Source organism: Urtica dioica, chromosome 4 (assembly GCF_054948205.1).
Source record: "Urtica dioica subsp. dioica isolate 48M chromosome 4, U.dioica_male_clone48M_v1_H2, whole genome shotgun sequence".
NCBI lineage: Eukaryota > Viridiplantae > Streptophyta > Magnoliopsida > Rosales > Urticaceae > Urtica > Urtica dioica.
This window is the reverse complement of record NC_142759.1, coordinates 48660961-48672027: the sequence shown is the minus strand read 5'-3', so window position 1 is coordinate 48672027 and position 11067 is coordinate 48660961. Positions and strand designations below refer to the sequence as shown.

Below are 11067 nucleotides of genomic sequence, written 5' to 3'. Positions count from 1 at the left end.
GCCTTTAGAGCTCAAGAACGCCGGTGCAACTTATCAACGATTAGTGAACGAGATGTTTGCAGAAAAAGTTGTAAAGACCATGGAGGTAAAAATCGATGAGATGTTGGTTAAATCTCTACGAGATACAGAGCACATATGGCACATGAAAGAAAGCTTCGAGATACTTATCAAGCATCAGATGAAACTGAATAAAACAAAATGGTCATTTTGGGTATCTTCCGAAAAATTCCCCGGTTATTTAGTAACCCATATGGGGATCGAGGCTGACCCAAACCAACTGCATGCCCTACGGGAATTACCATCCCCAAGAAATAGGCGAAAAGTGTAAAGGTTAGCCGGCAAGATAACTGTGCTTAGCCAATTAATTTCCCGCTCGACCAATAAATGCCTTTCATTCTACCAACTTCCAAACGCAAATAATAAGTCTAAATGGAACACGCCAACCAGCGACCTATCTTTTACATAAGAAGATCGCTTGTCGACGCAGAGACCCATTACCGCGCCATGGAAAAACTAGCATTGGTCGTGGTCGTGGAAGCTCATAAGTTACGACCTTCATTTCAGTCACACACGATAATTGTGATGACAACGCAACCACTTTGAAAATTCCTACATAGCACTAACAAGTCGAGGAGATTAGCGAAGTGGGCCGTCGAGCTTAGTGAGTGAGATATTGAATATCAAAATAAGACACGCGTCAATCGAGCTCCCTAAGGATGACCCCGATGTCATGACAGCTAACGAGACCCTAAAAGTAGACGGAGCCTTTTCCAAGCAGGGAGCCAGAGTCGAAATACATATGACCTCCCCTATGGCGAATTCATTGAAAAATTCTTTTGACTTGACTTCGTCGCCTCAACAACAAAGCCGAGAATGAAGCGCTCATTGTCGGACTACAACTAGCGAAAGCCATTGGCGTAAAACGAGTACATGACTTTTGCAATTCGCAGCTCGTCACCAACCAGTTCACTATATAATTTAAAAACAAGAGACGACCGCATGGCTAAAGGTCGTTAAATAATTAACCAAACAATTTGATCACTTTAAACTGACCTGTATTCCTAAGGATGAGAACACCTCTGCGAACACCCTCGACGCCCTATAATCCACCTCAGATCCCAAGCTCACAAGAGTTTCACCGGTGGAAACGATAAAAAAATCTTCTATTACCATTAATATAACCCAATAATGACTACAGAATGAGGGATTGGAGATAGGAAATCTTAAATTATATCACTACCGGGAAGACCTCAACTGAAAAGAAAAAATGGCGCAAACTAAAGTTATTGAGTGCCAAATTTAAAAGAAGTTACCAACCCTGATTTAAGTCGTGTCGGAACCAACGAGTCCCATCAAATACAAGCCGACATATGCAAAGGCGGGTTCGGGAGCCATGCGGGGGGATGGTCCCTCGCGATCAAAATAAAGCGGCAAGACTACTTCTGGCCCACAATGGTGTCCGATTGCGAAAAATAATTCAAGTCATTGAGATCAGTGCCAACGACACGCCTCAAACACTAAATAGCCCCTGAAGAGATGTCCTCAATCATGGCCCATACCCCATTCATGAAGTGGTCAATAGACATAATCGGACCAATGCCCGCCGCACCAGGCAGACTGCGATTCCTCCTAATTTTTACCGGCTACTTCTCGAAAAGGGTCGAAGCAGGCACCTTCATCGTGGTAAAAGATTCCTATGTGCAATATTTTATCTGGAAAAATATCATATGTCGCCAAGGAACGCCATGAAAAGTCGTAGCAAAAAACAGGGCACAATTCATCTCCAAACGGTTAAGCGAATTCCCCCCCCCCCCCCCCCCCCAATATCCCAAGGCAGTGGACACTCATAGGCAACAAATAAAACAATCGTCAGTTCCATAAAAAAAAAGCTGATGGCCAAAAAGGGATGTTAGATGGAGGAATTCTCCGGTGTAATCTCCGCATACCATTCGGGTCCACGACGTCCGACCAGAGAAACCCCCTTCTATCCGGTCCATGATGCCGAGTCCATTATCCCGATCGAATACAGCGTACAAACTCTACGGATGATGCGCGCCCACGAAAATGATCAATCGTCCTATGACTCATTAGATTTCAAAGAGGAAAAGAGGGAACAAGCATTGGTCAGGCTGTCGCAATATTGACAATCTCTAGCACGGTTCTACAATAAAAATGTGAACTCGCGAAGATTCGATGTCGGAGACTTAGTCCTACGAAAAGTCTTCTGGAACATCGATGAGGCTAACGCTGAGAACCTCGGGGCGATCTGGGAATTCCTATACCGAGTAATTCATATCGTCTATTCCGTATTTTACAAGCTCAAAATACTGAGTGGAATGCCTGATTTGAGGTCGTTGCATCTCACAATCTGAAAAAAGTAATATTACTGATCTTGGCACATAACTGAACTGTGACTAGCTTGATCCTTACACAAGGGTACGTATGCAACCTAATAATATTAGGCTTAGCCCCAATCCAACAAAACGCATATCTTAGGAACTGATGTTTAATACAGGTCCAGTACAAGCGACGAGGCTCGCATTCTACTGATCAGTTTGGCCCGAACGCCCACCTGGGGCAGTTTCCAAACCATACGGCGGTGAGGGAGAGTCGATCCCGCCACGTGCCTAACTTAGAGATATTCCCCCCTTTTCATTAGGCATTAGGGAATAATTGATCTGCAATCCTCGAACAATGCGCAAATTTTCAATCGCAACAAGGTTTAAAATCTAATTCCCCTTGATGTCGAGTCCTCTCATCAGTGACTTAGGGATGACCTAAAGCTCTTGTGTAGGATTTAGAATTACTAAGTGTTTGTGAAGTACTAATCGAAAAGGAAAAATAGAACGCTTGGTAAAAATTCTACTTCTTTCTTCTATGCTTAGCATTATTTGGGACAATATCTATTGGAGATCCGAACCAAAGCTAATGTGAAAATACTTCGCCCTCCTAATCGATCAGAGGACAAAGTCAGAGATAACATAATAAGCTGCTAATCAATATACTTAGTATATTTCTTAGCTGTTCAAACATTTATATCATGAAAATTTATACGCATCAAAAAACGATATCATAAAGAGATATTAAAAAAATAAAAGCATGGATATAGGTAGAAGTAAAAAAAATTACCACCACGGACCACCTAAAGTAATAAGGCTTTAAAGCTTATTATACTTTAACGGAAAGAAAAAGTGCAATTATAATGACCAAAACAGACGAGCTCCCAAAATTTAAAAAAAAAAAAGTCCGAGAAACTTTTGAATAAGACTTAAAAAAAATTTCACATGATCTTTATGGTTCTACTGGTCATCGTGCTCCACGACCTCGTCCCTCGGCGGTGGCGGCGGAGTACTTTCTTATCGTGTTTGGATTCCTCGATGAGTTCCTTGTCCACCCTGGATGCATGGTTGAGCATCAAACCATGCTCCTCAGCTACCACGCCTTGACCCAGCAGAGTCTCAGGTACCTTGTCATGAGAAGACTCCGAGTACGGCGTGAACATCACGTCCTCAATAGGAGGAATGACGATCCCTGCGAGTTTTATCTCATACTTGGTCACTTCTTTCTCAATGTCTATGAGCTCGGTGGGGAAGTTCTCACGTCATTCGAAAGGATGTCCTTTGAGAAGGATGGAATTAGCCCGACACTGCTCAAGCCTACGGACGACATGTATGCCCCATTCATTCTCATCCTTGTTGGCCCGGTGCTTCGCAATAGCCCCCATGTACTTTAGAGAAGAAGTCTCCATGGTCTCCGAACCACCTTCTCTTAGTCCGTCTTCGCCTTCCTCTTGTTCCGAGCGATCTCGGCCTTTGCCCTGCTGAGCTCAATCTGTTTTGCCACTATTAAGACCGTGAGGTCTACGTTCGCCTTCTCCAATGCTTCTTTGGCCCTCTTCTTGGCATAGTAAGATTTTGACCACGCATTCATCTTGACAATCATGTCCTCAATCCCGACCTAGAGATCTTGGTTGTCAAGGGTGATGACATCAACCTTCTTGGCGAGCTTCTTAATGTACTAATCCTTCTTTGCATTATTTGCCTCTTGATGCGACAACTTCTCTTAGATGCCCTAGAGTTCGGCATTAAGTGCTTTCATTCCAGGGTGCACTTTGGCCAAGTTCTCGCCCTTCGCCAAGGCGTCCCGAATGCAATCCTCGTGTTTTGCTCCATTTTCCCGCTATGAGAACATGGGACCCACATCAAAAGACAAAAGCCCTACTTTGAAATCAAAGTCAAAAGACTTGTCGCGCTAGGTCTGTCGGCTACCGAAAAATGAGCCACGAGAGTGGACCGCACGTCCTGCCAGAAAAGGATCAAGATAACCATCTAACGCCCGACCGGGAAAGCCCTTCTGGCCTCCTGACACCGGCCGAGCAGGTCTCTGTTGGCCTCTTGACGCCCGTCCAAGTAGCTCCCACCAGCCTCCTAACGCCCGACCAGGTGTGCCCCCTGACACCAGCCGAGCAGGCCCTTACCAATCTCCTAATGCCCGGCCAGGCCGTGTGCCCCCACCGGCTTCCTAACACCCAGCCAGGTGTGCCTTACACATGTCGGGCAGGCCCCTGTTGACCTCCTGATGGCCGGCCAAGTATCCCTCTGTCGACCTCCTGACACCAGCCCGGCATGCTCATACCGGCCTCCTGACGCCCGGCCAGATATGCCTATGCTGGCCTCCTGATACCGGCCGCCCAAGGAAAGTTCAAGAGGTCTCCTTAAGACACTCAAACTCTATAAATACTCATTTTTTTGCGAGGGGGGAGAGGTAATGAAATTCTTCACACTCGAAGCTCTACCAAATTCAAATCTCGCTGAGACCCTTCTTTCGATATTTCTTAGGCCATTAACACACTCACACTAATGTTGAGCATCGGAGCGCTCACCAAAAGCACTGCGTCCGTGCCCTAATAGCTCAAGTGTTCATTATATTTCTCGAACACTCAACCATAGATGAAGTGAACTCTCAAATCATACACAAGCATAGCTGGAGCGAAGTCAATAGTGAAAACTATCATTTTCTCAAACAAGAGCTTGAAATGGTGAATCTCGTACCAATTTGGCCTTAGTGTGGTCACAAGGTCCGGCCCTGGATCTAACCACTCTAGTTTAAGTTTTGATCCATTTTCGAGCATTAATATTTTGGTTTTCAGAATGAGGGTGTCTCGAGCAACAATCACGAGATTCCCACAACATTCATCACTTTCTTTCTTCTAAAACATAATCAACGACAACACGCGATGTCTATTGACATCCCACCTACAACTTCTGGAGTGGTGAATAATAAAATATTTGGAGTCGTTATAAAGGACCAAAACCCTCGAGCGATGAGGTTGAGGTACAACTGATGCCCCCAAAAGCATAGGGACGCAAATCTGTAATGGCGGGAAGATGTGAGTCAGCCCATGGAGCAAAGCTAGCAAGAGGATCGTGAGGCCCAGTAGAAGGAGACCAACCGCGGGTTAAGAGCCTTTTAAACTAGATGAGAAGTAAATTGAGCCCTTGCCGCAAACCTTCTCGATTGTATGTTGCAAGAGCGCAACCAAGCTTACACAACGGACCCCGAGTCCTGGCGAAGAAAGATTTGGTCGAATGAGTCTTCAGGTAAGTCCATGAGTTGACTCTCAAGTCCTCATGTTGACTCCGAGGAAGTCCACGATTTGACTCTCAAGTCCTCGTGTTGACTTCAAGCAAACCAACAAGTTGACTCTCAAGTCCTCGTATTAACTTAAAGCAAGTCCACGAGTCGACTCCTAAGTCCTCGTATTGACTCCCAATCAAGTCCTCGAGTCGACTCCGACATCCTCGAATAAACTTCAATTCGAGATCATGCAGACGAATCTCAAGTCCACGAGTTGACTCTTGAGTCCTCGTGTAAAGTCAAGTCCACAAGTTGACTCTCAAGTCCTTGTGTCAACTCTTATGTAAGATTCCTCGAGTTGAATCTCAAGTCTAGGGGATGACTCTCAAGTCCTCGTGTCGACTCCAAGTCAAGTCCATGAGTTGAATCTCAAGTCCTCGTCACGACTCCAAGTAAGATTTCTCGAGTCAACTTTCAAATCCTCGAGTCGAATCTCAAGTCCACGAGTTGACTCAAGTCCTCGTCACGATTCCAAGTAAGATTTCTCAAGTCAACTTTCAAATCCTTGAGTCGAATCTCAAGTCCACGAGTTGACTCTTAAGTCCTCGTATCTACGGTAAAGACGTCTCAGAGACGCACTAAAGCTTCCATAAGGCGCATCAAAGCTTCCATAAGGCGCATCAAAACCGTCTCCCACGACGCATCAAACCCGTCATTCATGACGCACCTTAAGCCGTCTTCCATGACCAACTAAAGCCATCTTTCATGACACATCAATCCATCTTCCACGACGCACCTAAGACGTCTTTCACAACGCACTAAAGCCGCCATAATGCGTATTAAATCTGTCTCCCATGATGCATCAAAGACGTCTTTCACAATGCACTAAGTCATCTTTCACGACGCACCTTAAGTCATCTTTCACGACGCACCTTAAGCCATCTTCCACGAAGCACTAAAGTTGTATTTCACAAGGACTCTAAGCTACCATGATGCACAACAAAGTTGTCTTTTGCAACGCACCCTAAACCGCTGTAAGGAGCATCAAGGCCATTTCTCACGATGAATCTAAGACGCCCATGAAACACAACAAAATCATCTCTTATAATGCACAAACGCGACACGCTGTCCAAGTATGACATGTTCGCTTAACGCTTTGACTTCTAGTCCGGCCCGACTTATAGGATTGCATAAGAACGACTATGAGTTTCTCAAACGACTAGTCGTAGAAACTAAGGGGCTAATGTTATGTGCCATTTTTTCCGCCTAGAGAAAATGGGAACCACATCAAAATACTAAGCCATGTTGTGAAATCAAAGTCAAGAACCCGTCGTGCTTGGTCCGTCGACTACCAAAAAAAGAGCCACAAAAGAAAACCACACGTTCCGCCAAAAAAAGGACATGGACAGTTACTTGGCATGTCCCTGATGTCATCCTAACACCCGTCGGGCAGGCCCTTGCCAGCCTCCTAACGCCCGGCCTAGTATGCCCCTGCCGGCCTCCCTCTTGACGCCCGGTCAAGTGTACCCCCGTCGGCCCCTGCTGGCCTCCTGACACCAGCCGGGCAGGCGTGCCCTCGCCAACCGGCCACATCTGGGGAATAATAAGCTTCAGGACTTTGAAGTACTTTAACTAGAATAGGTGTGGGGGTAAAAAAAATCAATCATTTAAAGCATTAATCTCGGTTGGGCTTTAGCCCGACCAAAGCCCAATATCTATTATGTAGATCGATTCGTAGGATCGATTCTGGGCTTAGTTCGATCTCGGCAGATCGGCCCAAGCCCAATCGCACTTTCCAACTCGACCACGTCCATCCGGCCACAAGAATCAGTCAGTCAAAGAGGAGACCACGCCGCGAAGACCGGATCGGAGACTACTTTAACCCCGACGAGGAAAACGGATAATCAAGGAGCACGTGTCTTCGATGAAAAAACTCCGCCTCGTCTATAAGTAGAAGATTAGTTGCCGATTTTCATACACGAAATATTACAATTTGATCTCTCAATCATTATTTCTAACACTTACATCGCTTTCAGTGTTGAGTTCGCCATCTTGAGCTCGTCACTTTGCCCTCTTGTAATTCAATTTCACGATTAATAAAGTTTATCATTATTTTTCTCTTATTATAGTTTTTCTTTCCTATATTGTTTCTAATACGACGTCTTCCGAGACCTTTACAAAATAAACACCAAATATTAGTATATTATTATTTGTGATTGTTGATCGATCCAAAAATTTACATCAACAATAGGCAGGGTCGAAAACCTAAACCAGCACTTTAAAAAAATCATATATACAACAGTAATAGTCTTTCAATGTAGCCGAATTTGCTCCTAGAGGCGGGGTAAGTAAGTGAATCTTGTTGGGAATCTGGTATTTCCTTTGGAAGGTTTCTAAATCACTAGATCTAATTATTGATTGCAATAAAAGATCTTCATTATCATTCGAAGCCCTAGAAGAAGACTCGGGACACTCTGAGTTTGACATGGTTTCAGTGGAATGTTCTAGACAAACTCAAACAGATTTAGGGACTAAGAGACGAACTGCTAGGATTTTCTATTATCAGTATTCAAACTCAATAAAAAACTTGAATAAACTGAGGAAACCTATGATCTCGCTAGAGAGAAATTAATGAAGGCGAAATAAATAAAAAAGTAAAAGTGAGAGAAGTTACTTGAAAATTTCTATCGCACACTGAGAAAATCTCATCATTAACCGTCGAATCTCATCATTAAACAACAGAATGGATGTGACCCTTGATATCTTTATATAAGGGGCATTTACAACCTACATTCCGAGAAAATCTTATCACTAACCATCAAATCATATTCTCTCTCTCTTATCCGCGTGAAAAATCTCAACAGACGCACGAAACTGAAACGACTCGGAATCGTGGCGTTGTGAGGGAACGACACGTATAGCACATGAGAAAGCGAATATATTTCAAATTCAATTCGTGCCAAAAATTCGGACAGACTCGGCCTTTTCTTTTAGCCCATTTAATATTTTACAAATATTATACAAAAAAATTGGCTACGTAAGCCACCTAAACTATAGGAATTGTAAATTAGCCAACATTTGGTAAATACTTTGTAAATAGCCAACTTGCATACGTGGCAGCCTATTAACTGCCTTTTTTACATGTTCGGCTAGGTTAAATAAGTCTTTTACTAATCTGTTAATAAGTTAACTTGGCTATTTACAAGAAATTAACCAAAGGTGAGCTATATCTCAATTCACTATAACTGTATGGCTATATAACTTAATAGCACTAGGAGACTGATTGTGGGTGTAAAGTTCGACCCCTTAAATAAATTATTAATGGGCCGAATGGCCCAATAATCATTGAAAGCCCATGTGACCCAAACGACGTGAAAAATAATGTAACAACAATAAAATTGTCGTTTGTTATTTGTGGATGTATACAATAAACAAGTTAATTGGGTCTGGCCCATATCCTACTTCACGAATTCAGACCTGGCCCATATCCTACTTGTCGAGGTCAACATGGGATGCGCCACTCCACCTCGAGACACGGAGTTGTTGACGATTTCCATGGAGCTCTTCGACTAGGCGACGTGACGTGGCAGGACGACAGGCAATGAAGGACGAAGTCAACAACACGTGCACATGAAGATTGCGTACTTCATCGACCTATAAATTCATGAGTTAAGTGAAGAAATACATGTTCTTTTTCCCAATTATTGTTTACATTCTTTCTTCTCAATTGTATCTTTCGAGCTCGCAATCCATCTTTGTGATTGTTGAGTTCGACATTTGTAATTGAGATCGCATCATTAATATAATCGTTCTTGTTCCTTATTCAATCAAGTTTTCTTTACTGTCTTGAGTTTATTCTAATTTTTATACGACGATTTTATGAGATCTACTCTCTAAATATAAAATGACATTAATACGTTTCTCCTTCATTTTTTTGTGATCGTTGAAGCTTGAAAACGACGTCAATAATTCTTATTAAGCAAAATGACATATAGTGGTTGTACTTGTATACAAAATCAAAGAGAAAAAATGATTTTGTGACCGACCCACCAAAAATCAAAACAATCCAAATCCACACCATTCGTTTTCCCACTCAGTTTGTGAAGCAAACTCGCTATTAACAGCAGTAAATAAGCAACAATACATGACGTGGAGATATATAAAATAAACATATAAAACTTGAGACAAGACAAGACACTTCATTATAATAATATGATGAAGGGCATTACAGCGTTGCGTTTTCTTCAATCTTGGACCGCCGTGTGAAGGGGAACATGAACGTCCTCATAGAGACAGACGTACGGCGCGTGGGAGCCAGTGTAGTTCCCAGTCCAACGACCACCGTCGATTTCACTGGCATCCCAAATGCTGGCGTACAGATACATCGGACGGTCCACAAACCCCTGGCCCTCCTTCCTCTCCTCTCTCCTCAATACCTTACCGTCCACAAACCACTCTATCAAATCCCGACCCCACGACACGGCGTACTCGTGAGACTCCTCCGAGCAGTCGAACCCTAGATCGTGGACCATCTCGCGCCCGCCCGACCCTCCGGCGAAGAAATTCGTCTGCACCACGCTCCGATCGCGCCCGAGGAACTCGAAATCGATCTCGTCCTGACTCGAATCGCCTTCGAGAGAGGACAGGTACAGATTGAAATTCAGCCCCGAGGTGTCGCCGGTAGGGCACCGGATTCGAGATCGGAAAACGCCGTGGAGAAACCTGGTCTTGGATCGCCACCGAGCTCCGCCGCGGTGGTCGTAGGTGAGCTCGATCTTGTTCGTCTCCGGGCAGTGAGAGCACGCTTCGGGAGTGTAGTCCACTGCGATTTCCCTCAGGAGCTGTGTCTCGTGGAGGTTATGGTGATCAGACATAGCCGGGATCGGAGAAGGTGGTTGAGTTAGGGTTTGGAATTTGGGTGGAGTCGGGGAAAGAGGGATATGAATTTGGGTGAAATGTTTTGTGACGAAGTATATGATAATTGTGAGTGGTATATAAAAATAACAAACGCGTTGAGAATTGTAGGATCTATTATTTTCAACGCCAACACGTGGTGGCGTGTCACTCCTTCTCATTTTATTGGATATATACCAGAGTCGGGGTAATATTTTTTTTTTTTTTTTATGTAATATAAAAGGACGTCCTTGTTTCAGTTCATCTCATTTCATTTTTAAACGCCGTGTGTTTGTCAGCTTGTCTATCTTTATCTTTTGTCGGCTTTTTACACATTTTTTTTGCTTTGATCCTATTTCCTTTGTTTAGAGTCTGGACTTAAGGCATATTAAGACTTTTGGGCTTTCAGAACTTAGGGCCTATATGAACACATCAACTCGGGGGTGGAAATTACACGAGTGTGTATTTTAAAGTGATCGCGAAATTAATGTGTGTAATCTCTTTTTCTGTTTATTCTACCTTCCTTTAATCGTTTTATATATTATGTCATTATTATCAAGTTTGATTTTTGTATACTGAAAATTGTATATTATAAGT

General features: G+C 43.6%; 1 protein-coding gene across 1 annotated transcript; it reads right to left on the bottom strand.

Moving 5' to 3' along the window:
- Positions 1–9620: 9620 nt before the first annotated feature.
- Positions 9621–10677, bottom strand: LOC149401777 (putative xyloglucan endotransglucosylase/hydrolase protein 27). Its single transcript, XM_089610736.1, has one exon. The coding sequence runs from the start codon at positions 10650–10652 to the stop codon at positions 9822–9824; it is 831 nt and encodes a 276-aa protein (XP_089466862.1). The 5' UTR covers positions 10653–10677; the 3' UTR covers positions 9621–9821.
- Between the last annotated feature and the right edge of the window lie 390 nt (positions 10678–11067).

What these genes read in the sequence shown, in the direction of transcription:
- LOC149401777 (XM_089610736.1), bottom strand. Translation starts at nt 10,652, where the DNA reads ATGAGAAGGAGTGACACGCCACCACGTGTTGGCGTTGAAAATAATAGA.